Here is a 26211-nt window from a genome sequence, read left to right as displayed (position 1 = left end):
CTCCCCTTCTACGCTTTGTTAGCAGTGTTCCCCACCTTGGTGATTTCCAGGTACGTGGACTTCAGCTCCCAGAACACTCATCGCTAGCCATGCTGACTGCGGAATTCTGGGATTTGAAGTCCACACACCTGGCAATGGCCAAGGTTGGGAAACGCTGGAACGCCACGACTTCGGCATTAAAGGCAATGTTGAGAAATGGTTCTGTCCAAGATTTGCACCTACCCCTTCCCGCAGTTGGAATCATCCGAGAACTCAGGGCGGGGCAAGGAGAGAGAGGAAGACCGGGGAATGTTGATAGCGTCGCCTAGCAACGGAAGAAAGTATGGAGCCAAGTGCCGGGTGAGCAAAGAAAGAAAGGGAACCAAAAGCTCTTTTTAAAGAGGATGCGAATAAAAGGCCTTAAACTGGGGATAGAGGGTTCTTCTGGAAAAGTTGAATAAACTAAAGAAAACGATATGGTTATCCATCGAGGAATGGCATTAACTCAAATATGTTAATATAGTTGGCCGGAAGAAGCAGCTGTCATTCTGAAATAAAGGTTTCAAATCTCAGGGTTTTAAATTGTACAACGCAGAGGAAAATCTGGCAACGTATGCCGGTGTACTGAGCAGCATTTTTCACATGCATTTTTAAACCTCTAGCTAGACAGATTGCTGCGAACAAGGCTTGTTATATACAGGAAATCTGAAATTTAGGGGAGTGCGCATTTATATCCACTATTTTGGAAAGAAGTAGCAAAGAAATTGAGTTTTATTAAACTAAATAATGCTTAAGATTGCAGTGCATAGCAGTCAACTTTCATGCACTCATTCAAGATGAAAACATTTTCAGCATGACAAGCTGTTCTTCCTCTAATCTCAAAAATGTCTTGGTTAAGAAAGGACTATGATCATGTCTGCTGCCTTCTACAGAAATGTAGATGCCCTCTTTTTATTTTAATCCATTTATTTAAATCATTTGTCCTGGTACTATATTTCCTTGGGTGTTTTTGGCACCCCAGTTTTCTTCCAACAGCTTTAACCCTATTTTAATTTGTGGCTCTTCGATTATTTAAACAAAACTTTTATCCTATTCCTTAAAACCCCAAGACTTTCTCTCTTAACTTGCTACATGCTCCATTATTCTCTCTTCTCAAATCTCAGGGAGTTATATTGTTTTATCCCATAACTTTATTACAATTCCCATTTTCCATTCCCTTATTCCTTCAGTTTGTTCTGATCAACTAACTTTCACATTTGTTAGGTATGTTATTTATATCAGTCACTTCTTTGCACTTCTTAGTTTGAAATTATGCTCATAATATTAATTTTATGTTTTGTACATTGGCATTTACATGATCTTTCTTTCCTATGTAAGCAGTCTAAATGTATGCTTGTATTGGTATTAAATAATTTCTTTTCTTTACATTTAAATTAAGTGCTGAATCAGAGAGTAGACAAATTCCAGAAGAAGAAAATAAAGAAGATAATAAAGAAGTTGCAGAAGATAAAGGGGTAATGTTATCAATGTGAAAATTTTGAGAAAATGAATATCATATACAGATTGAACCAGATGTTTTCAACACATACATGTTTAAACTGCATACATTTAAACTGGGGAACATGCAAGCAGACTATATGGGTAGAATGAATTGAGGAAAGCAAGGTGCGCTGCTTGTCACATACCTTCTAAGAATCACCCTCGCCTTGTTTTGGGTAGAAGAGATACTCTTGTGCTCACTCTAGGAGGACTGACTGAGGAGTTTAGACCTCACTGAAGCTTCCTCACAGATTGAATCACAGAATTTGGGGATGCCCTCTTCATAACATGAGACAGGATTGGCATTTCAAGGGCCATGAGGTAGGGTAGGGTAAGTAGGAAGGTATTTTTAAAAATCTGAGTTAAAAAGAGACTCAGTTGGATCTTTCACCTTGGCATTTGTGAGCCAGCAAGACTTCAAATGAGGCATTCTATTCTTAACTCAACCCTCCATTTTCAAGCTACAAGTATAACGTTCTTATAGAGTGCTTCTATGTTGCTGCGCAATGTTATACAGGCCCTGCTGAGCACTGTCAGCAGGATGCAATTTGGGAAGGAACATTTTTTCTTGTTCTATTTGTCCTCTTCCTGGCTGTTCCCTCCTCTTCCCAACAAACAAATTCCCTCCTACCATAAACAATAAGAAGATATGAATCTATGACAACTTCAAGGCTGATTCTACATAGATGTGAACAGTACTGACATCTCTCTTATGAACTTTAACACATCTCCTTGTTAATCTTCTGATTGTTGTAAAGGGCTGACTCGGAAGGCTGGTGAGGCAAAGGGTGTTTTTGCTTTGGAATGTTCTTCTCCAAAGGTAGAATCCTTTTTCCAAAGAAAAAAATCTAATGAAGATTATGGAATCACAGAATATAAGCCTTTCTATTAGCATATTACATCCTGAAAGCAAAAAGATTTTTAATCTTTTCAGCAGTAATTCCCCAGAATCAAATAGAGTTATATATTACTTATGCATTATATTGAAGTAATGGGAATATGACCCCATAAAGCTTTAAGAAATTACTGGATTGTGTGTATTCAGTTACAGAATTTTCTTCAGTGTGTGTTACTTGTTTCTTCTATGAACATCAGATTTCCTTAAAGGTAACTTCTAGATGTGTTGGACTTCAGTTCCCATAATTACAAGACAGCATGATTCTAGGAGCTGTAGTCCAATACCTGGAAGGTGGGGGAAAATGATGTGTACTAGTAAAGGAACAGCAGCAGAAGAAACGAAGTCGACTAATCAAAATGATACTATAATGGCAGTTTTTGACCCCTTAGTGATGTGATACATCTGCAAATAATTGTATTAATAAAGATGTTTATTTAATGCATGCATACAGGCATACATTCCCATCATGCTATTCCTAGTAATGCTGCTCCAAGTTTGGATGCTGTCCCTGCTGTTGTTCCCAGAAAACAAAACAAAAGGATATAGTGAATATTTGTATCAACTCTATTTAATGTATTTTTCTATAGCTTTTCTTCCTTGCAAGCTATCCTTGCTTCCATCACTTCATACACTGCCTTTTTAGAAGTTTGACAGAATAATTTCCAGTTCACAGCAACTAATAAATAAATAACTTTGATTTTATTCTCACATGTCAATATTTTCCTGTATGTTTTGTTTCTAACACAGCATCTTTTCGCTATGTAATGCTTATTTTCTCTTTCTCTCTCTCTTTTTTAGATTAAGAGCAGACATTGCTGAACTGTAGTTTCCAGTTGTGGAAACCATAATGGTTATAGTTTAGTAACATATGGTGGGCTATAGGATCTCCATCCCACTTTTTTATTGATTGATTGTAAGAGTCGAGGCATTGTTGACTCTTGGTGACCATTTAGATAGACTTTCCCCAGGGTGTTCTGTCCCCAATCTGGCCCTTAAGCTTTTCCAACTGTACACTCATCACCACTATAATTAAGTTCATCTACCTTGCTGCTGGTTATTCTCTTCTCTTTCCTTCCACCATTCCCAGCGTTATACACTTCTGAAGGGAGCTAGTTTTCCATATAATGTGTCTAAAATATGATAGTTTGAACCTGGTCATTTTTGCCTCAAATGAGAACTTGATTGGTTTGTTCTATGATCCATTTGTTTGTTTTCTTAGCTATCCATGGTATTGTCAAGAGTCTTCTCCTCAACGCCAAAGTTCAAAAGCATCAACACTCTTTCTTTTCTGTCTTGCTTCTTCAAAATTGAACTTGTACTTCCATATACATCACAAGGAAAGTCATTGCCTGCATGGTTCTGATCTTTGCAGGTATACCTTTTCTAAGGCCTTCATTGCTACTTTACCAAGTGCTAATCTGTGGCATTTTTCTTGACTGCTGATAGTTGATAGTCAGTCCTAAAAAGCAGAAGGTATTTGTCAGCCCTATAGGTAGACCAGACCAAAAATCAGTTCCACAGGGATGCTAAAACTACTTTTATTGAGATTGGCTATAACAGCAGAATCTTGCAAATCTGTGGTACCTCCTCCTCCTTTTTATCCTTCAGTGAATTAAGGAGGCAGCTGCCTGAGTCACTTCCAATTATTATCTCGTTGTTCTGGATTTAAAACGTGTTTCATCCCCTTTTGCCTAGGTAACAATTCGGGCATATTTCGGTCAAGGTCGTCTTTCTTATTCTCTACAGTATCCGCCACTTCAGTATCTTCATTCACATTTCTAAGGCTGGCTGCAGCACCAGTTATTAGTTTGGTCTGTTTATAATTAATCTTAGTCCCATTTTTTTTCACTGTGCTCCTTGACATTCATTACTAGACCTTGCAAATCATTTCCATGTTCATCTATCAGAGTAGTGCCATCAGCATAGTGCAGGTTATTGGAGTTTTTTCCTTTAATTTTAAAACCATGCTCATCTTGATCCAATCCAGCCTCCCTCAGTATATCTCCTGTCCTGGCTATAGGTTTTGTGTAAGGACAATGAGATGGTTCTGGGATTCCCATTTTCCTAAGGGTATTCCACAGCTTGACATGGTCAACACAACTGAAGGCCTTTCTATAATCAGTGACTTTTTTTTTTTTTTGCATTCTCAATTATCCAGTGGGCATCAACAGTAATGTCTCTTGCACCTCAACCTTTTCTAAAGCCAGGTTGAGCATCTGTCATCTCTCTTTCCAAGTAGGGCACTGATCTGCATTGGATGATTAAATTAAGGATATTGTACAGTACTATAGTCTGCACACTCTGTTAAGTATCCTTTCTTTGGTATCAGTATGTAGACTGGCTTCTTCCAATATGTGTGATCACTTGGTCGTCCTCTAGATTTGCTTCCATGGTTTGGCTAGAACCTTTATAGATTCTTCTCTTGCTTGCCATATTTCTGTAAATATTCTATTAATTCCTGTAGTCTTTTGATTTGATAATGACCAGAATGATGATCTAACTTTCTCTTTTAGTACTAAAAGTTCTTGTAAATCATGAATATCTTCTAACATTCTAATATCTTCTGGTCTCTGGGGAAGGATTAGGCAGAAGACCCTGAGAAGGTTCTTCCTCCAATGGAGAATCAGTAGGTGTTCGGCTGAGCAGTTCCAAGAGGAGGTCAAGCCACACTGAGCACACTACACTAAATTCCAGCACATTCCTTTCTTTTCACTTTCTCTCTTGCCAAGCCCAGAAACAGAGGGCGGGGGAGGAAGCAGGAAAGATAGAGGGGGATAGTCTCTGGAAGGGAGACTTCGGAGGAAACTTGATACCAGGTGAACACCAGTATGGTGTTCTATATACCTGTTGTAAATACCTGCGGTAAATAACATCGCTGTATATAGTAAAAAGCATAAAAGCTTCCACTTGATCATAAAATTTGCTAACTTTCTTTTCTTCTGCATCAGTGGCTGCAGCACAAACTTGGATAACCGACATATTAAAAGGTTGTCCGCGAACTCTTAATTGATACTATTTGGTGGGTCATTGACTGCATTGTACCCATTTACTATCTTATCCTTCCTGACTATGAAAGCAGCACCATTCTTTCTTGGTTTTTCATGTCCTGAGTAGTAAACAGTACAATCTTCTGACTGAAAGTGTCCAATTCCAGTCCATTTCAGTATGCTGATGCCTAGGATGCCAATATGTTGTTGATTCATTTAATCTTTCACTGCATTGAGCTTTCTCAGTTCATGATTCTTATGTTCCATGTTCACTCTGTAATTCTGTCTTTGCAGTTTTGAATGTTCTTTTCCTACTTAGCAATATCAGCAACTATATATCCCAAAGGCTTTTATTTAGCCATGTTATAAACACCATTAGTACTCTGAAGGATCCTTAGCTCTTCCTCAGTAGCATACTGAGTGCCATCCATCCTGAGGGGCCCATCATCTAGCATTACTTTGTCAGTTTTCTTCGAAAAATCCATCCATGCCATTTTCTTGGAAAAATACAGGAGTGATTTATCATTACCTTTTTCCATGTAATATGAAACTATGCCTTTTCCATTGTCCCTAAAGTGATAATCCACCTCCAGCATGTTCCTATATTGCTGCTGCCCAATATAGGTGCCTGCTTGCTTTAGCTAGGCAGCTGGAATGACCTTCACACCTTCACACCGTACTCTGCTGGAAATATATACTCTTGGTATTCACTTCCAACATTCTTCACCGTTCCCTCCCAGGAACATTGCTCTGCCACAGTGAAAAAGCATAACAGCACTTGAGGGGGATCCCAATTTTAGATGAAGGGAAATAAGATGTTACAGGTCAGCAGAACAAAATACAAAACTAGCTTTTCATTTGTTTCATGTATTGTAGCCAGAAGATAAAAATGCAACAGAGGAAGGAGCAGTTGGTACTCCCTTGATAACCACAGAAGAAGCAGGAGGAGTTGCTCCAACAGTGGCTATGGACGAAAGAACAAGAAGTGACATGGAGGCTGCAGAGGAAGGAGAGGGAAGTGCTTCCATGACAACCAAAGAGGAAGCAGTAAAAGATGCTCCTGTGGTAATCACAGAAGAAATGACAGGTAGTGCTCCCATGGTGTCCAAGGAAGAAGGAGCAAAAGGTGCTTCCATGGTGACCATAGAAGAAATGATAGGAGGCGCTTCTATGCTGTCCATGGAAGAAGGGGCAGAGGGTGCTCCTACAGCAGCCTTGGAGGAGAGACTGTCAGGACAAATGGATATGCCAAGTATGTCAACGGTAAGCATTTCAGAGCATAGAGGAGCATGTCTTGTCCAGGTGAGTGATGCTCCTTGTGGAATGTAGGGATTTAATATTTCCATGTATATTGGTCCAGTTTGATTGGTCCAGTCTTCTCAAAGCAGCTACACTAAAGCAGTCAATGAGAAAGCCTAAGGTTTCACTAGGTTCACAATTTAGCATTACTGTATGTCAGGAAACCTGCCTGAAACAATAAAAAGGGATCTTGATCTCAGCTTAATCAAGGGAGAAAATAAAATACAAATAAACATTAAGAGAAATAATGTTTAAAGCTATTTAGATGACTGAAATATATAACTATGTCAAAATGCATATTGATAATCCAGACATGGTAGCCAACTACAGTGAGTTGATAATAAAGGTGCACAGCTTGAGATCCCAGAGACTTATATAGTGTATAGCAAAGGTCAGGCACCATAGGCCAATCACAATATGTTTTTTAATTTATTTTTTTTTAATTTATTTATTTTTCAGAGAAAATGTTACTGTATTTAGGAATGTTCAAAAGTCATACGTCAAATGAGTCAGGAAGTATTTAGAAGAAAATGGGAACTAATTTGAACATTTAATGCAATTTATATGATAAATTGTCTATGGGATCTGACTTTTGCTACACCCTGTATAGACTCTGTCAGCCTACTGAGCAGCCCCCAGAGACCTCTAAAGTTTGTTACTTTTCATATGACAAAAGAGGGAAATTATTAATTATAAATGAAGAGTAATCATAAAAACATTTCTTTTACATTTTAATTATAGATGAAACTAAATGTGATAGAATCCATTTTAGTTTTTGTCCTGGCCCACTTTGCTCATTGGGAGCCTTTGGCCAAGACAAAATAGTTATACAGCTGGACTCCTTGGTGCTGTTTGAGCTTGGTTGTTTGATTGTAGACATTTAATTACCTGGTATTATCAGTTGTAGTGAATATGGGGTTTGCTCCTTGTTTATATACAGTAGCTTGGCCTGCCAGTATTGGTGGGGGTGTGGTTTTCTCCTTGGTAATTCCTTGATTAGGGTATTGTTTTCTGCTTGATTGTTTGTCTGGTTTTAGTCCCTGCTTATCTGGGTGTAGACTGCTGGAGAAGATCTGTTCTGGTCTTTTTGTTTCTTCTTAGCTTTCTTATTGCCCCTTTTGAATGGTGTGTAAATGTGGTTTATCTCTATGTGCCTGTTGATGGCTGATGTTTCTGAGTGCCAAGTTTCCAAGAATTCCCTAGCATTTTTGGATTTGGCTGGGTCTAGGATACTCAGTTTCCCAGTTGAAACTATGGTTGAGTCTGTCCATGTGTTGTGATATTAAGGAGTTTTCATCATGTCTTCAACTGCTAGTTGAAGTTCATGAATGCGCTCTGCTAGTCTTCTGCCTGTCTGCCCTACACAGCGGCTGTCACTTACATTGTATGTTGTAGATAACTCCTAGTTTTTTTTCTTGGGCACTAGGTCTTTTGGTTTACTTAAGATGTTTTGGAGGGCTTTAGTTAGTTTGTGTGCTATGGTGATGCTGTGTGGTTGTAATAGCCTGCTGGTTGTTTCTGAGATGTTTCTGATATATGGCAGTGTTATTCTTTTCATAGGTTGTGTTCGTTGTGCTGTAGTGGGTTGAGTGGTCCGGCACTTTTTGATAAAGTTGTGTGGGTATCCATTTTGTTGGAAGATGTTGTGTAGGCAATCTGTTTCCTTTTTCTGGTGTTCTGGATTGCCGCAGTGTGTTTGGGCTCATCTGAATAACGTTCTTATACACCTCCTCTTGTGGGAGGTTGGGTTGTTACTTTGGTAATAGAGCATTTGGTTAGTGTGGGTTGTTTTTCAATAGACTTGTGTTTCTAATTTGCCGTCATTTCCTCTGCTGATTTCAATCAAGCTAAACCCCAGAAGCAAAGAGGTACTTGAACCCAAATGGGTAGTCAACTTGTCCAGCCCTCCACTATCCACTGCAGAACAGAGTATTCTCCACAGTATCCAACTATAACGTAGACGATGCTAATCAGTTATAATTCTTTGCAATCTTAGAAGCAGCATTTAAAACCACAGGACTTACCACAAAGACCCAAGAAAACATAAGGCAAACAATCATACCACAGATCAGAACAACACAGAATCAGAACCAACTCAAAGCAGAGGACAGAGCAGCCCTCAAAAACTTAAAGAAGGACCAAACCATCATCATCCTCCCAGCAGATAAAGGCCAAACCACGGTTATCATGGACAGATCACAATACATACAAAAAGCCAAAGACTTACTGGAGGACAAAGAAACCTACATCCCACTAAACACAAACCCAGTACAGAAACTAGGCAACCTGATCAAGAAAACTCTTAACAACCTAACCAAGAAAGGTCAAATCACAAAAGAAGAACAGTGGCAGATGAAAAGCAATGGACCTACCCTCCCAGGCTTCTATGGGTGCCCCAAAATACAAAAGTCTGACATACCTCTTCGTCTAATTGTAGCATTACCACGGATCCCAACGTACAACATAGCCAAAGAACTTACAAAAAACCTTGGACATCTCACAAAGGGGAGCAAATATTCTATTAACTCCCCACTACAGTGCCTCCAGAAAATCAAAGACCTAAAAATAGAAGAAGATGCACTTATGGCTTCATTCAATGTTGCAGCACTCTTTATATCCACAGGCTCAGAACTAGTGAAAGAATCTGTTGGCCAACCTATGGATTGGCCCAGTCAAATGCTGGGATCGTTTCACCTGGTGCGAAGAGCCAAAAATCACACACAAGTGGGGAAATTGCAACCTGTTTATTCTGTACAGCAATAAAGAGGCATTCTCAAGACCAAAGTCACAAATCAAGAGCCCCAGTACATAAATTAGCACAGCCTTTATACATTTGTGAAAACAAAAGCACGTGATCATTACTAAGCAATAGGCAATAAACAGTAAATTATTTACACCCCTAGTTGGGCAGAGCTCAAGAGGTGGGCTCCTTGCTAAATATTGCAGCCTCTTCCCTTCAAACTTTCCTTTCCAGCTAATAAGACTGATATGTAAAACATCTAGCTAATTTATCTACAAGAAGAAAAGGGAGTTGGCCTTGAATCTACTGTTGCTCTGGGTTGAGATAGTACAAGCTCTTTGAAAACAGCAACCACATGATCGTTTCAGGAATTTGCAGTACAGGGTAAAGGGGTCCAAAGGGGAGCAACCAAGAACAAAGGTAGAGAAAATGGTGTTTCTCTGGCTCAAGCCAGCTGTATCAGCCCATCATTTCCCCCTTTTGACACTCTGTACCTCAGTAAAATGGAGGTACTGACGTGTCACCTTGAAATTGATGTAAACACAGGCAGTAATTTGGATCATGTTGGGCCATGTATAAGTCGAGGACCATGAGCTTAGTACTCATCCTTTTAGGCAGGACCCCCTTAAATGCTGATATATACAAAGGCATACAGTTCAAGCAACAACAAACTAAAATCCCCATTATTAATAAAACAAAACAAACAGCGATTTCAACCACCCCAAATTTGGTAACTATGAAACGAACCAACCCCACGGGTCCCATGGGTTGTCTAATCCATGTGCTGGATTCTTAGTTATCAAAACTTCTATTTTGTGGATAATTGCATTAATATCTATTTAAAAATCACCAATATATACACAACAATGTGCATGAATCATAGCACACACCCTATTCTCCAAAGCTAATAACATATCTAAAGCTTGTCTATTTTACAAAACTACTGTTTAAATTTCTCCTTGTTTTTGGTTTGATTTGTCAAGGGCTCCAACAATGCTTTTGCCAATTTATAAACTATGTTGTGATACTACCAGGGCTGATTCAAAGTTGAGGTCCTGTTTTGGTACACAATTAAATGGCTCTCTGGGGAGTCCCAAAAGAGTTGGTAATTGCCGGATTACACTTCTGGTGAGGAACTTTGGCTTTGCTGCACTTCCTATTGATTTCTCAATCTTGTATACAAAGTTTAAGCACTCCTGTAGGGTGACTTTGCTCACACACAATAAACGCCACAGAAAAAAACATTTTTTAATATAAACCAAGGCCCTGTCTATATTGTCCAATTGTATTTTTAGTACAGCCCAAAAGGATCTTGTTGGGTGAAGCAAGAAGATTGGGGGCCTCTTCCTATTTATTGCTTCTTAAAAAGAAACCTTAAGTTCTCTATAGATTCAATAGTCCATTGTTGGTTGTCACCCTCTCCTGGTGGAATGACAGGTTCCTCTGTCTTTCTACCCTGATATAGTGAATCTAAAGTTTACCCCTTCAAGCTTTAGAGAAGTATGGGTACTTAAATACCATTTGCCAAGCCCTTCTAATCCATGGAAGCATTACTATAGAATACACCCGACTTAACCAAATAAACTAAGATCGAAATACCCAGAATCATGGACCTCATCAACCTCTGCCCCACCACCTACTTTCAGTTTGATGGACAAATATACCAACAAATCAGAGGAACACCCATGGGAACCCCAGTCTCAGGACTCATAGCAGACTTTAATGCAGCGTCTACAAACTATAGCACTCCCACACATACAACCAAAAGTATGAATCCAGTATGTAGATACCTTCATCATAATAAAAAAGGAACAATTAGAGAAGACACATGAAACAGTCAACAACATCTTCAAAGGAATGTAAGTTGTGTAAGAACATTATTCAGATGAGGCCAAACACACTGCAGCAACCCAGAACACCAGAAAAAGGAAACAGATTGTTTATACAACATCTCCCAACAAAATGGATACCCACACAACTTTATCAAAAAGTGCCTGACCACTCAACCCACTACAGCACAACCAACACAACCTATGAAAAGAATAACACTGCCATATATCAGAAACATCTCAGAAACAACCAACAGGTTATTACAACCACACAGCATCACTATAGCACACAAACTAACGAAGGCCCTCCAAAGCATCTTAAGTAAACCAAAAGACCCAGTAGCCCAAGAAGAAAAAACAGGAGTCATCTACAACATACAATGTAAGGACTGTGATAGCCACTATGTAGGACAGACAGGCAGAAGACTAATAGAGTGCATCCATGAACTTCAATTAGCAGTCAGAAGGCATGATGAAAACTCCTTAATCTCACAACACATGGACAGACTCAACCTTAGTTTCAACTGCAAAACTGTGACCATCCTAGACCAAGCCAAATCCAAAAATGCTAGGGAATTCTTGGAAACTTGGGACTCAGAGATATCAGCCATCAATAGGCACATAGAGATAAACCACATTTACACACCATTCAAAAGAGACAATAAGAAAGCTAAGAGGAAACAAAAAGACCAGAACAGATCTTCTCCAGCAGTCTACACCCAGATAAGCAGGGATTAATTCCAGACAAAGAATCAAGCAGAAAACAATATCCTAATCAAGGAATTACCAAGGAGAAAACCACACCCCCACCAACACTGGCAGGGCAAGCTACTGTATATAAACAGGGAGTAAACTCCACATTCACTAGAACTGATGATGTTACCTAGTCGGGTAATGAAACATCTGCAAACAACCAAACTCAGAGAGCACCAAGGACTCCACAATTCAACCCTGGATATATTTTCTTCTAGTTGTACAGCTCTTGTGTAGAGTATATAATATTAAAATTATATTCCAAAAAGGAACAAATCTTTTTTAATTATACAAACAGTAAAGGAAAAGATACACAAATTAAATTCATTTTTCCACCTTACATCAATATGTACAAACAACATAACCTGAATAAATGATTAACAGTATAAACTGTGTACACAATATATACAATAACACTTCTCTGTGTATATCATGAACAAAGAAAAATTTTCAAGGAAATTTGACTAGATTGTTTGAAGATTCTGTCCCTTGCCTCTCTGCTGAAGAAAAATTTAATTCAAGCATCAACAGAAAACACATAGCTGTTCACAATTACATGTTCCTGTATCTTTCCAGTGGTGTATAATAATCCCTATATGTCAAAAGTCCATACTTTTGATGCCTTGATAAATTCCAAATATTAGGTCTATAGCAAAGAACAACTTTTGATGAGCAGAAATCACTCTAGATCATGTGGACAGTCTTATGAATTCCCTTCCAAAATATGGCAAATGTAAGACAACTCCAGACCATGTGGGTGAGTTTTCCCACTCCTGAATTGCATCTGGCATTAAAGCTGAAGGCTTGCCCCTTCTTATTTGTCTAAGAATGACTTCACTTGTATCTTTTTAATAGGGCCTTTTACAAGTTTAGAGAGTTTTTTTTTAATGCTGCTGTGTAGCTTTTAAAATTTATAGTAAATACTGTATTATCTGGAAGGCATTTCTGTTGAACATCCAGTTGGCTTCTGGAATACAGAGACCAGCAAAAAGTTAGGTGGACTGCTCTTGAGGTCCCCTCTGTATCATTCAGCTCCAGAAAGTCCTTGATTCACTGAGGGAGCTCTAAGAAATGAAACAGATGAAGAAATATCTAGAGCAATGTTGACAGTAGCTGGGAAATGAATATGTCTAGACACACATACAAGCTGAAACTCAAGCTTATAATTTCTGTTTAAGATGACCTACTCCCTTTCTGGGAGAAATTATCCCTTAGAGCCAATCAGTGAAGCTGTGATGATCTGGCTGATATTTTGTGGATAAAACTACTCATATCTGCTGTATGTTGGAAGCTGGGTGGACAGGATCCAATGAGATGGCAAAGACTGTACTTTGCAATGTTACCTGGGAAATTTTTGAACTTGTGAATTGTGAGGAAATGGACAGTTCTCTGTAGCCCTTTCTCTGCCACTTGTGGATTTTACCCCTGTCTTTCTGGTTAAAGCAGCCAGGGAATGGGGAGAGAGGTGAATCAATGGTCAATGCCTCTTTGCAGGAGGTTATGATACTGGCAGCCTTGAAAGCAACTCTGGTCTGACCCATCCTCAGGAGGCTTGGCTTGGGTCTGCTTATATTGGACAGCTATTTTCCTACATCCAACCTCTTCTGTGTGGAAAAGGTAGCGGGGCAGTAGCTACAGAGAGCCCTGGAAGAAACAAATTATCTAGATCAATAGCAATCAGGATTCAAACATGGATATGGGACTGAAACTGCTTTGACTGCCCTCGTGGATGACTTGTGGTGGGATTTGGGTGGAGAGATTGTAACCATCTTCATCTTGCTAAGACCTCTCAGCAGTTTTTGATACTGACAATTGTAGTTTCATTCTGGATCACTTATGAGGATTGGAAAATGGAAACACAAAGTTAAGAGGGAGTTCCACTCCTTCTTTAATGAAACAGTCCAGCTGATTTTTGCAAGAGGAGAGAAGTCAGGCCCTAAGGTGCTCCATTATGAGATGCCTCAAGGCTCAGTTCTTTGTCCTATCCTGTTAACATATATGTGAATCTGGTCATCTGCCAATTTGACGTGAGATATCATAATGCAAATGATACACAGTTGTATATCTCTACCCGGGGTCAAATGGGGGGGGGGGGAGTGTGCGCGTGCGCGCGTGCACGCACATGTGATGAAAACCCTGACCCAGTGTTTGGAGGTTGTGAAGGTCTGGATGCAGAGCAATAGACTCAGACTCAACCCAAGCGAGAACAAATGGCTACTTATTCAGAATCCTACTGATTTGGGAATTATACTATTTTTAACTCTCAACAGGTTTATGCTTTCCCATGGGTTGCACAGTGGAGTGCAGGCCCACAGTTTGGGGATCTTCGTGAGCTTATGGCTCCTGCTGGAACAGCAGGTAGAGGCCATGGCCAGAAGATTTTGGCCTGGAGCAGGGGGTACAGAAGATGGTCACCCATGCCCTTATTTCCCATATGGATTACTATAATTTGCATGTGGTTGCTCTTGAAGACCACCAAGAATCTTCAGTTGATACACTTCTGTGGCTTAGATGCTTACTGGACACTATTTAATGCTATGTAACAACATTGCTGTGGGAACTACATTGGCTACCAATGTTTCCAAGTGGAATACAAGATGCTAGTTATTGTCTATAAAGCATTCTCTGTGAGGGCTTTCACTCTTATGGCCTCCTGGAAGCTTGTAAAAACTTGAGTGTTGTAGAGCAGGAATGTTATAATTATTTTTTAAACAATTAATTGTAAACTTAACTAATTATTTATTATATTTGATTTATTGTATATGTTATTGTGGGACCAGAAATAAGTCCTTTTAAAAAACTTACTGGACTGCTTCTAGCAATTCTATATCCTTATACAGGCATACTTGGAAGCCATAGGATAGCCAAACTATTACTTTGGCCTCAAACACCTTTAGTCTATCCTATATATGATCACCTCCTTTAGTGTGGAAAAGCCTTAGGATGGCAGCAACACTCGGTTTGACTTTCCTTTTAAGGATTGAATTTGGGCCCTCTGCAAACCGGTAGCATGGAAAACAATTCCAAGGTACTGTACTTAAATGCCTGGACTTGTCCAATGATGTTACCATTCACTTGCCACCCATGTTTGTGTCTAAGTGGTCCCTTGAAGAAGACCATAATTTTAGTTTTTTCGATAATTGAAGACTAGGTCTTTATCCGTACAGTGGGTGGCTACGGATCTTAATGCTTTCTTTAGTTCAGTGGGTGTAGCTGAGATATGCTATTGCTTTTGTAAATCACTTAGAATCGGTTAACTAAAACAGTTTATAAATTTGTTAATTAAATAAATATTTTTGTGAGCTGCCCAGAAGCATTTGGAAGTACATAGATGGCATACAAGTGTGTAAAATAAAATAAAAAGTGCATCAGAAGCCTTCTATTGTCCACATTAATTACATTTTCTGAACCATTCCCCCATGCCTTCGGGAAATCATAAGTAACCTTCATTCTCATCTTCTATGACAGATTCAAACAGAATTGTATAGCATCAATCCTTCTTAGCATGAACACTCTTTTTGGCAGTTCTCGTCTGATAACAGTTTTTTTCTGTTTTGGAAAAGCTTACTGATGTTTCTGTAGAGAAAGGTATGGAGAGCGTTCTTTCCAGTGATGTAACAATCTCTTTGCCATCTTCTGGACTCAGCAGTGAAAAATCTGATTTTCCAGTGCATGTGGACCTCCGTGTGACGTCAGGTTAGCCACTACCTTTGCCAGAATGACTTCCCATAATGCATTTTTTAGATCCAACTGAATCCTTGCCATTGAGAAACAGTTCAAAAATCCTTACTCCATTTCTGCTTGATAAGAACACCAAGTCAAACTCTCAATTTTATTTATTCTATTTTATTTTATTTTATTAAAAGACAGCATCTGGTATTTGAAAGTGTTTTGATTAATCCTGATAATTTTGGAAAGTAAGCACAGGGATTAATAGCAATTATATTTTTATCTAACTATATGTTGAATATATGGGAGGTCAGGAATTTAACTAGGAATTTTGTGTAACTGAAACTGAATACTGTATGCATTGGTACTACTTTATGTTAGTGTGTACAGTATTTACAGCACTCACACTCAGCTACATAAAGCAGTATACATCAAGTTTGAAAAATAATCCATAATCAACATAATTTAATAAAAATAAGATAGGTGAATAGAAATGGAATAAGAAAAACAGGAATACAGAAAAAAATCAGTAAAAATGGAACATGGGAAACATCTTTAGTCATGTATAGAAGAATCATTAGAAAAGAATAGATTGTTTGATATAGGTAGGGTTTTGTTTTGTTTGTTTGTTGAATTCAATTTACTTCTCTCTATTCTATCTACTTTGCTTAAAGTGAATTATGGTAATCATAAAAATAAATAGAAGCATTCTGCATAGCACCTGAAAACACAGCAACTAAAACAGAGCAGTCTCACTAAATGTCATTATGTATTACACTGAAATTACATATTCCATTAATCAGCTGACATTTAGTTAATGCCTAACAGTTTAATATAAAATGAAACAAACAGCGAAACAAACAAAAAACCCTCTACACAAAATAAAAGTATTCCTAGTTTTGTCATCCTGCATTCCAAAAATCTGTAGCAGTTCAGTCTAACCACTGTTTAGGATCATGAGATGGGAACTTGGATCATCACAACAGGGTTCCACTGAAAAGTGAAGCATAGAAAAATGGAGTTTTGTCCTGAGAGTGGCACATAAATTATATCTGTTTTAATTTGCCCTATGTTAATGGCCTACTTTGATTATGTTTTGTATTCCCCGTAATATCATAATCATTGCATAAACGAGTGTTATTTGAAGTAAAACACTTTTGGAGAATTTTCATTTGTAAACTAAAGTACTTGCACTTGCTATCTCTGATACCATCCCTCTTTTCTCCAATACAGATGTCACTCAGTCAGCCGTTTTCCCTTCCTATTTTGACTCTACTGTTCAGGGGATGCCTCCTGAAGTCAGTAGGGCTGGGTCCAGAGAACAGCATGATACAGAAGTTATGGCACGTTTTGAAGGGCAGGAATTAGGCATCGAAGAGGCAGAGGAAGAAGTCCAGCTGGTTGTGTTAGATCCAAATCACGTAAGAAAAACTCTAAAGTTTAAGACTACTATGGTGCTAGCAGCTACAAATTGGAAAGCAAAGAGCATATACATTTATTAGAGTAAATTTAATATAGAGAGTATTCATATAGAGAATAGTGCTATCACTACCCTCCCAAGGGGGCAGGGGTGGAATTAAAGGGCTTCATGTGACACCACTGACTATCAGTGAGGTATGACATGGTCTTTGGTGGCACACCACATAAGTTCCTTCATCTAGACCAGTGTTTCTCAACCTCAGCCACTTTAAGATGTGTTTAAGCAACTGTAAGATGCTGGCTGGGGAATTCTGGGAGTTGAAGTCCACGCATCAAAGTGGCTGAGGTCGAGAAACACTGATCTAGACCAAGATAGGCTGCAGGGATGCTTGCTGACAGCTTCTACTGCCACAACATATTCTTAGTCATCACTGGTACAGAGACCACCATATTTTTACATTACGAATTTATTTACTTTACCGAAGTTATCATTTATACATTTTGCAATTTGTTGTAAAAATATGATGGCCTCTGTACCATGACTTCAGTTCTGTTTTACCAGATATTCTTGCTTCTTCCTCTTCAACTTTCTATTGTAACCTCCCCTTCCTGCTATTTGGACCATTGTATCTTGCAAGGAAAATTATCCTAAAAGCACATTAGATATCATTTGTTCCTTTCAGTCGTAATCTTTTGCAATAAACATTTTTAGCTTGGGCAGTTCTTTACTGTAATGTAAATATTATCAGTTTGTCATAAGGGAAAATTTGAAGGTGGAAAGGCTGGTTGTTCAGTGTGATCCTGAACTATTCAGTCTAGTTTTTATTTCATCATGCAAGCAAACTATTGTCACACGTGAGATTGAGACTGAGAAAGTGTCCAGAAGAAAATGTTTGTTACTAGATAGATATTTCCATTTGAGTCAAAAAAAATTTTAATTTGGTCAGATTCTTTTGCTTGGGTAATATATTAATATGTTCTTCCTTGTTTCTTTAGCCCTTAATGAAAAGATTCCAGTCTGCTTTGAAGACCTATCTCAACAAACAAAAAGGAAAGCTTACTGATGAACTACATGAGTTGGTACAATATCTTTGCTTGGAACTTATTTCTGCTCATATCTTGGCATTTTTGCTGGCTCATTTCCTCTTTCTCATGACTGCAGGCAGTGGCCGTAAAGAATGGAAAAATGCAGAGGGAAGAACTTGGTGTGCTCCTGTATGGTGTTCAGCAGCAGTTGGCCCAGCTGCAGATGGAACTGGAAAAGAACCACAATTGCCATTCTCAGATTGCTATGGCACGGCGGCAGCTAGAGGAGGAGTTGCATGACCTTAGGAGCACATATAAGAAGACATTCCAGGGCACGCAGGATGAACGCAAAAGAGGTGATAAATTCCACCGCTGCCAAGTTGTCTAATTATACATTAGATATTGCTTAATAAGCTTTAGCTCAATAATTTAGGGATTGATGAATGATCTGCTGTGAAATGGAAGCACACTCTGAATATATAAAATTCCTAAACAGTGGTGTCTGTCTCAAAGCAAACCATAATATGATTTATTTGGTATAACACAGCAGTGTACTTATAATTAAAAAGTTAGCTGTATACATCTTGTAAGAGAAAATTGCTTCATCTGGGATGCAAACTCTTTTATATGTTTGGAGATCATCTAATATTTTGTTTTTGTTATATACACTATATGCACTTGAGTCTGTATTTCAGTCTTTTATATAATTTTGAAGCTGAAAGGTAGGAGCGATGTCCTTTTACTATACAAAAAAGCTATCCAGTTTGCATGGCATGCTGCTTTCCTCAGTTCTTTCATCGTTAGGTGTGGTTTGATACAAGCTGCAAAAGTGTGTGTATGTGTGTGTGTATAATTTCTTACTTGCTTCTTTAGTTTCATCAGTTCAATCGGAGATAGAAAATCTCTCCCTGCGCCTTTTCTACATGCAGAATATGGACCAAGATGTTCGTGATGATATTGCTGTAATGAAGAGAACTGTAAAAAAGGCTGAAGTGGAGAGGATGCGTGCAGAAGTGGAAAAGCAAAAGCAGGTGTTTAGCAGTAGTCCAGTTTTAGAACTCTCTCTTCTTTCTATGCACCTTACTTTTTTGCTCCCTTTAACCTGCTGGCCACTTCTCATGTCCATTTGCTTTCGTGCTCCCTGTTCTTAAGGGTTGGTTTTGTTTGTCATTACTGTTCCATAGAAATTAACCTCAGGACTTTCTTTGGTGAGCTTTAATGAACCATTCAGGTTTTGTGCCATTCAGGTTTTGTGCCATCTTCACTTAATTGGCATCTATTGCAAGCCATGAGAATTTCAGAATATTAACATATACATCATGACATCATTGTACAAATGATGCCATTGTGCAAATGACATCACTGTGTAATGACATAATTTGTATCAGTTGCATTATAATGATTCACACAAGTATGTTTGTACGATAACGACATGAGGCACATGCTGTCATTTGCCCTCCTTGTACCCCTGCATAAGCTGCACTTTGCTGCACTTTAACTGTAGTCTTTGTAGGATCATTACTGAGAGCTATCACAATCTATACTATTTTTTTTTATAATATGGAAGAACAGGAGAAACATCTACTGTATTTATAGTATTTATTTATATAAATATATTTATATAGTATTTCTTCAGTCAAAATTAACCTGCATATGGTGCAGAAGGAATTACTAGAGTTCAGAGGTGATAGAATAAATACTACTGTTTCAAGTTGCAGGTGTATCCCCTGCAAAGAAGTACAGCATGTTAGGCGGGCATTTTAAATGTAAGCTACATTCAGAATTATGACTGATATCCTGCTCTCCAACACATCTCTCTTTTGAAGTGATAACATCCGTACTGATAAGACTCTACTTCATGTATTAGCAGATCTACAGTAGGTGCTTTATGCCTCCCATGCTGTTAAACAGAAATTAATACATTTTATAGTTTTAATTATCTACATACCACTTTTAATGGGCCTGTGTAGTTTACTGACTTTATTTTACCTATTTTTAGATAGATAGATAGATAGATAGATAGATAGATAGATAGATAGATAGATAGATAGATAGATAGATAGATAGATAGATAGTTATTTTCAAATCTGGACACCACCCATCTCATAAGGAAGTGACTCTGCGTGGTTTACAATAAAAAAAATATGAAACAGGGAAAAATCCTGTTTTACAGAGCAACTAAAGTTGAGAGAGTGCGACTTTCTAAGCTGCTAAAAGACTGTGTGTATTTAGTTCACTTTTGAACTTAATCTTTTCTCTCCATCTCTTAGTTCACATGGAATTATAAGATCTACTAGCCAAACTAGATGTAAAGTGTGATACCCATTATTAGAAACTCCTATGACCTTGATTACTTATTTTGATGTGACTTTTTCTCATGATTTAAAGTTGTGAATCTCTCTAAGCTCTCCTCTTTCCATTAGCCCCTGGCTGATGTGTTAGGCCCTCAGTTCACAGACAGCAAATAATTGAGCATGAGACTGAAAAAGCCTTTTGTCTGTAAAGCTTCCTTCATGAAAACGAATACTGAGCAAAAGAACTATAAAGAAGACTGAGAAAGTCCACTGAGACCATGATAGTTATCCAAATGCACTGAAGTCCATAGTGCATATATAGAGCATGACTGCAGCCGCTTCTCTTATCCTGCCCATAATCTAGACTAAGCGCACAGGAAGGAAGCTCATGCTATTATCATGAGATGGTCTAATTTCCTAGGACCTTCATGTAGACCGTTTAACAAGGAGAGTTAACGAACTAGAGGAACAGATTGCTCTTTATGAAGCACAGCACATGGCTCAGGCAGAAGATACCAGGATGACACGGCAAGAAGTGGGAGAGGTAAGAAGTGATCTCATTTTTTCATATGGCTAGAATTTTTTTAATGAAATGGCCAATTTCCACCCACCTGCCTATAAAGGATATGCAAACATCACATTTATAACATTAACAATCCTATTCTGAAATTTAAACATTTAATAGGATATGCGTTAACCTTGTGTGCATTAAGATCCTTTGTTTCTGAGAGAAACATAAGCTGCATACGTCTAGTCCTGTGTTCATTTACCTGGGAGTAAGTCCCATTAGCCCCAGTAGAGATTACAGTAATATTGAGTAGGATTGCCCTGTCAGGGATTGAGTGAGGTAGAGACCTCCATTTTAGCAACTGTCCAAATGAAACATCAAGTGGTACCTATTTGTCAAACTACATATAGTATATTTTAAAAATCTACTGCATTCATAATCTGTCTTTCCATTAAAAGTTGAAAGTATGTGTACAATCCTCTGCGGTAAACTACATCTTGCTATGCAGATAAGGAGCCCTGATGGATGGCTGTTTGAGAGTCTGTGGATTGATTAGTAGAGAAACCGGGCAGAGGTGCTAAATCCTCCCCATCGTATGATTGCCCCCAGCCTCCTACTTGTAGCAGTAGTCAGCACTGTGCAAGATAACAGGCATTTTTAATTCCTCCAATTTTTAGAAATAAATTGGTACTTGTTGCTGCTTTGGTTTAATTTCATCTTATCTAAAATATAAAAATGCAAAGAATGAGAATTTACAACTCTGGCATTGAGCTATATAGAAAAAGAAGAGGCAGAGGTCGGCAAAAAGAGAATGTGATTGCACTTTCCCATACAGCACTGTAGTGTTTCATTACACTGTCTTTGCAGGCAAGTATAGAGATACAAGCTATTAACTTGGAGAAAAAGCAGCTCTTGCACCAATGGACTGTCAGTTTGACTGGGATGAAGCGCCGTGATGAGGCATATGCTGCCATGCAAGAAGCATTAAGGTAGTTATGTTAATAAGCGGTTTCTTGGGGTGTTAGTTACCTTCCAGAGAGGAAAAAAACTCTTAAAGTCATTTTTGCTATCGAACTAGAATCTGTAAATTGAAATCGTCATAGTTTTAAAAAGCACTTAGAATAGTCTCAGGACAGCTACAGAGGCATCGCTGTTGGCCATCTCTTTTTCTCAGCTGGAGAAATGTACGTGAGGAAAGCAAATAAGCAGATCCTCAGCAGATCAGAAGCACTGCTGGGAACAAAGTACAGTATGAGAAAAGAGATGTTCCTTCAGACTCTATTCATCAAACGTATGGCTTTATTTAGTAAATTAACTGCTCTGTTTTTTCTTTTAGGAAGTCTGTTATTTGGGTGCCACATCATTATTACATCCTTTAAATGAATTCATGTTATATACTTCACTTCAAAGTATGAACTGGACTGACAGAACTGTTCTTTTCACACGGTTTTCTTCTATGATGTGTTATTGGAGAAGGACTGTTTTCCACAAAGCAGGGGTGGGAAATGTTTTTAAGCTAGATTTTAGTTTCTCATGTCTGCCTCTTTGAGGGAGACACAATATGGAGATTATCAAACTAATTTTTAGGGTAAACAACACCTATTGGCAGAAGAGTGAAGGGTTAGGGTTCCTTGAGGTCTGTGGTTACATTGATTTTGAAGGTTAGCTTTAGGGCAAAGTTTTGTGTTGAGTGTTAGTCTTAGATTTATTTTACGTGAGGATGGCCTTCCAGGGTAGCTTTTATGGTGTACAATTTCTACTGGCAGTAGGGTAAAAGAAGGGTTAGGATTCAGCTTCCTTGAGGTCTGTAGCTAAATTTGCTGTGAAGGTTAGCTTTAGGATAAATTTAGTAGTAGTCTTAGTTTATTCTACATGGGGATTGTTTGTCATGGTAACTTTTAGGGTAGAAAATTTCAACTGCCAGTAAGGAGAAGGTAAGTTTAGAGTTAGGCTTCCTTGACATCTGTGCTTCAATTTAGCATGAGGCTAACTTCAGGGCAAGGTTATATACACACACAAATACATATGCACACACAGTTGCATTTATACCTACAAAGTTAAATTGAAATATTATTTATAGAAAGTTGAATAAAAATCCTTTTTTTATTACTGTACTTTGTTTATAAGGGCTTTTTGACCCATCTTAACACTGCCTATTGCAATAGCACAATCAGTATAAATCTTGCCTTGTAAGTAAAATGTTGCTCGTTGGAAACCCAGCAGAAATGTTGTTGCTTTGTTGTGATGATGATGATTTCTTTCCAAGCTTCCTTCTCCCTTTCCAAGTTCTGATAATTAGTAGTTTTATATTATTCAACTCCAGTCAGACCTTATTTGGAATACTTACAGTATCTAGCTCCGGATGTTATATTTTAAAAAAAATCAGAAGAGAACCAATACATTCACCAAAGTTGTGGCAACCAAGTCAAGATGGATATTTCTAACCTGAACAAAGCAAGGCTGATGAGACTGGAATGGTATTATTCAAATATTTCTTAAAAGAAGGCACAGACTTTAAAAAAATTATTCCATAAGGTAGGACTAGATATAAAGGCTTTAAATTATCCATTATACATTTTAAAAGTAGATTTCAGTTCAGTGTGCATAGATTTGGCTGGCTGGGAAAGCAGTTCCTCAAAGGAAATTGAATGGATTCTCCCTCATTGGAAATCTTGAAGCCAAGTCTGGACAGTTGCTATATGGGGATATTCTAGTTTTGATTTCCTGCATATAGCAGAATGTGTTCTATGTGGTCACAAGAATTATTGGAATCTAGAAATGCATACACTATTAGATGCTTGTAGTGTAAGAGTCTCAGCATGTGACAGCACCTGACTGACTTTGTCTGGACTTGGAAGCTAAGCAGGTTGGGTCTGATTAATATTTGGAATGAAGACCATCAGAGAATACCTGAGTTGTAGACTAAACTGGGGAGTCAAAATAATATCCCAGAAGAAAGCAACAGCAAATTATTTTTCTACCAAAAAGCCCTGTATGGATGTGTCTATGAAGTCACCAGAGTTTAATATTTAGATTTTATTTTGTACTTTATTATATTACTGTATGTATTACAAGTCAAAGAAGGAATAATGCCTCTGTGTGCCTAACTTCAAAGAAGCCATGGTCTAGGAAGGTTCTTATAATTCTAACAGTACAGAAGGCAGGTTGCTCTTGGTGTTGAATGAACCACTGTGGTCCTTCTAATTACTTCCAAAATAATTTATTTGAAAGCAGAGACATTTATGGTAATTATCTTGCTCCAAATTATTCTTTTTCTGCTCCTGCAGAGATTCCAGGCATAAACTCAAGTCTTTAGAGGTTGAAATTGAAGTCTATAAGAAGTCTATCATCAAGGAGGAAGAAAGGAATGAATTGTTGGCTTCTATCCTGAACCGTTCAGAGAATGATGCCAACACAAGCAGAAAACTGATAGCACAGAGCTTGTCTAAACAAGATGCCATGAAAGTCGAATTTGGCACCTACACCCGTACCCTTCAGGAGACGGAGCAGGCCCTCAATAGGGCCAATGCGGTGAGATTTTCAGATCAAAGTTTGCTACTTGTTTACTTGTAGTATTTGATTGGAAAACCAGGACCTAAATGTTTCTCCCAAAGATCTTTCAAAACATCATTGCTGAAAATTAGGTCATCAGTTTCCTGACATTTTAAACAAGAAGTGCATGAAAATGTTAACATAAGCTTCCAAGCAGGCTCAACGTATTTTCATAAAACCCCCTAAAAATAGATAAACAAAGAGAGAAAGCTGAAATTTTGGCCCTGAACATTTGTATGCTATGTTTCTGGTCATTTTATATAATTGCTTCTCCTACTGTAGTCTCCTAGCCACCCATAATAATTAAGTGTGGTCTCTGGTCACCAAATATGGCTCATCCTTGCCCTAATAATTCATCTTCCCCTCTGCTCTGTTTACAGTCATGTGTTTTCTAAGAGGTTCCTATTTCCCATACCAGGATCGAGCAGCTCGCACGAATGAATTGGTAGTTCTTCGTAGAGAAATAGAGAAAGGATCACAAACCAAGCAGGATATGGAAAATGAGATCATGGCCAAGTTGCAAGATCAGATGATATCAAATAAAGCAGCAAAATATTTTTTACAACTTGGAGCTAAACTTCAGAATACACTATTGATTTTGGTACGTATAGCACCTCCATATTTGGGGCTGACAGGAACCAGATTTTTATTAAAGTATGTGACATTCTCTTCTCTCTCTCTCTCTTCTTATATTCATAATTCATAGTATTTTCAGACTGAAGTATGGTTCCACCTACCACCAAATAAAGATAAAGATATATTCTTAACATAATACTTCCTGTTTTGCTACTGGAAGTCCTGTTAAATCAATTAAAAAAATTTTTCCTGTTCATTCTAGTTTCACATTTACTCTCTGATGGTTTTCAAGCTCAAGAACACAAAGCTTCAGTTGACACATTAAAACAAAGTTTGATTCACCTCAAAACATCATCCTTTTTCACCAAAAAAAAAAATTGTACAAGGTGGAAAAGTATCTTTAGTGGAAGTTGCAGTGACTACAACGATAATAGATTATGATCCTATTTTTCCTGTTGTGCACAAATATAGATTTATTCATTATACAAAGAAAAGTATTTGCATTTACCTATAAGTAATAATATATTTAGCAGGAATTCCCCATTTAGCTGACTTTCAAAGCAGTTTAGGTTTAGTAGAATAGAAAGTGATTGATGCAAAGAAAATATTGCCGGAATAACATTTTTGCCTACTTGAATTATTTCTCTGTTTAAATTATTGTCTTCTTGGACATACAGATGAAGGTGCTTGGACATAGGGTCCATAAGAATTGCTTCTTCTTAAGACTCTCCCACTAACAAAGAATTATAGGTAGTCCTCACTTACTGACCGCAATTAAGACTGGCAACTCCGTCACTGAGCGGTGAGGTTGTTAAGTGAAATGTCATGTGACCATGCTGACTTACAATGTCAGTTCTGGCTGTGGTCATTAAGTGAATCACCACGGGTCATTAAGTACAGCATCATGTGACCTTGACTTGCAACTTCCTGCCAGCTTCCCCACTGACTTTGCTTGTCAGAAGCTGGCTGTGAAGGTTGCAAATGGCAATCATGTGACTGTGGGATGCTGCGACCATTATAAATGTGCACCAGTTGTCAAGCGTCCAAATCACAATCATGTGACTGTGGAGACGCTGCGATGGCCGCGACTTCAAGGACCTGTCATGTCTTTTTCAGTACCAATGTAATTTTGAACAGTCTCTG

At 38.2% G+C, this 26211-nt stretch overlaps 1 protein-coding gene across 1 annotated transcript in view; it reads left to right on the top strand.

The window, feature by feature from the left end:
• Positions 1 to 66: 66 nt before the first annotated feature.
• Positions 67 to 26211, top strand: part of CCDC40 (coiled-coil domain 40 molecular ruler complex subunit) — a 41502-nt gene continuing 15357 nt past the window's right edge. The window contains exons 1-12 of the mRNA XM_088138388.1: positions 67 to 339; positions 1418 to 1493; positions 6280 to 6666; positions 15588 to 15720; positions 16927 to 17114; positions 18109 to 18192; positions 18275 to 18494; positions 19012 to 19169; positions 20854 to 20976; positions 21808 to 21929; positions 24228 to 24471; positions 24911 to 25093. Coding sequence (XP_087994514.1) covers positions 323 to 339; positions 1418 to 1493; positions 6280 to 6666; positions 15588 to 15720; positions 16927 to 17114; positions 18109 to 18192; positions 18275 to 18494; positions 19012 to 19169; positions 20854 to 20976; positions 21808 to 21929; positions 24228 to 24471; positions 24911 to 25093 — 1935 coding nt within the window. The 5' untranslated portion in view covers positions 67 to 322. The remainder of the gene's footprint in view (positions 340 to 1417; positions 1494 to 6279; positions 6667 to 15587; positions 15721 to 16926; positions 17115 to 18108; positions 18193 to 18274; positions 18495 to 19011; positions 19170 to 20853; positions 20977 to 21807; positions 21930 to 24227; positions 24472 to 24910; positions 25094 to 26211) is intronic.

Source organism: Python bivittatus, unplaced genomic scaffold, assembly GCF_059951505.1.
Source record: "Python bivittatus isolate LINGU-HERP-01145 unplaced genomic scaffold, Pbiv_v1 ctg000220_np1212, whole genome shotgun sequence".
Classification (NCBI taxonomy): domain Eukaryota; kingdom Metazoa; phylum Chordata; class Lepidosauria; order Squamata; family Pythonidae; genus Python; species Python bivittatus.
The sequence above is the reverse complement of the archived record's forward strand: the minus strand, read 5'-3'. Positions and strand labels throughout refer to the sequence as shown.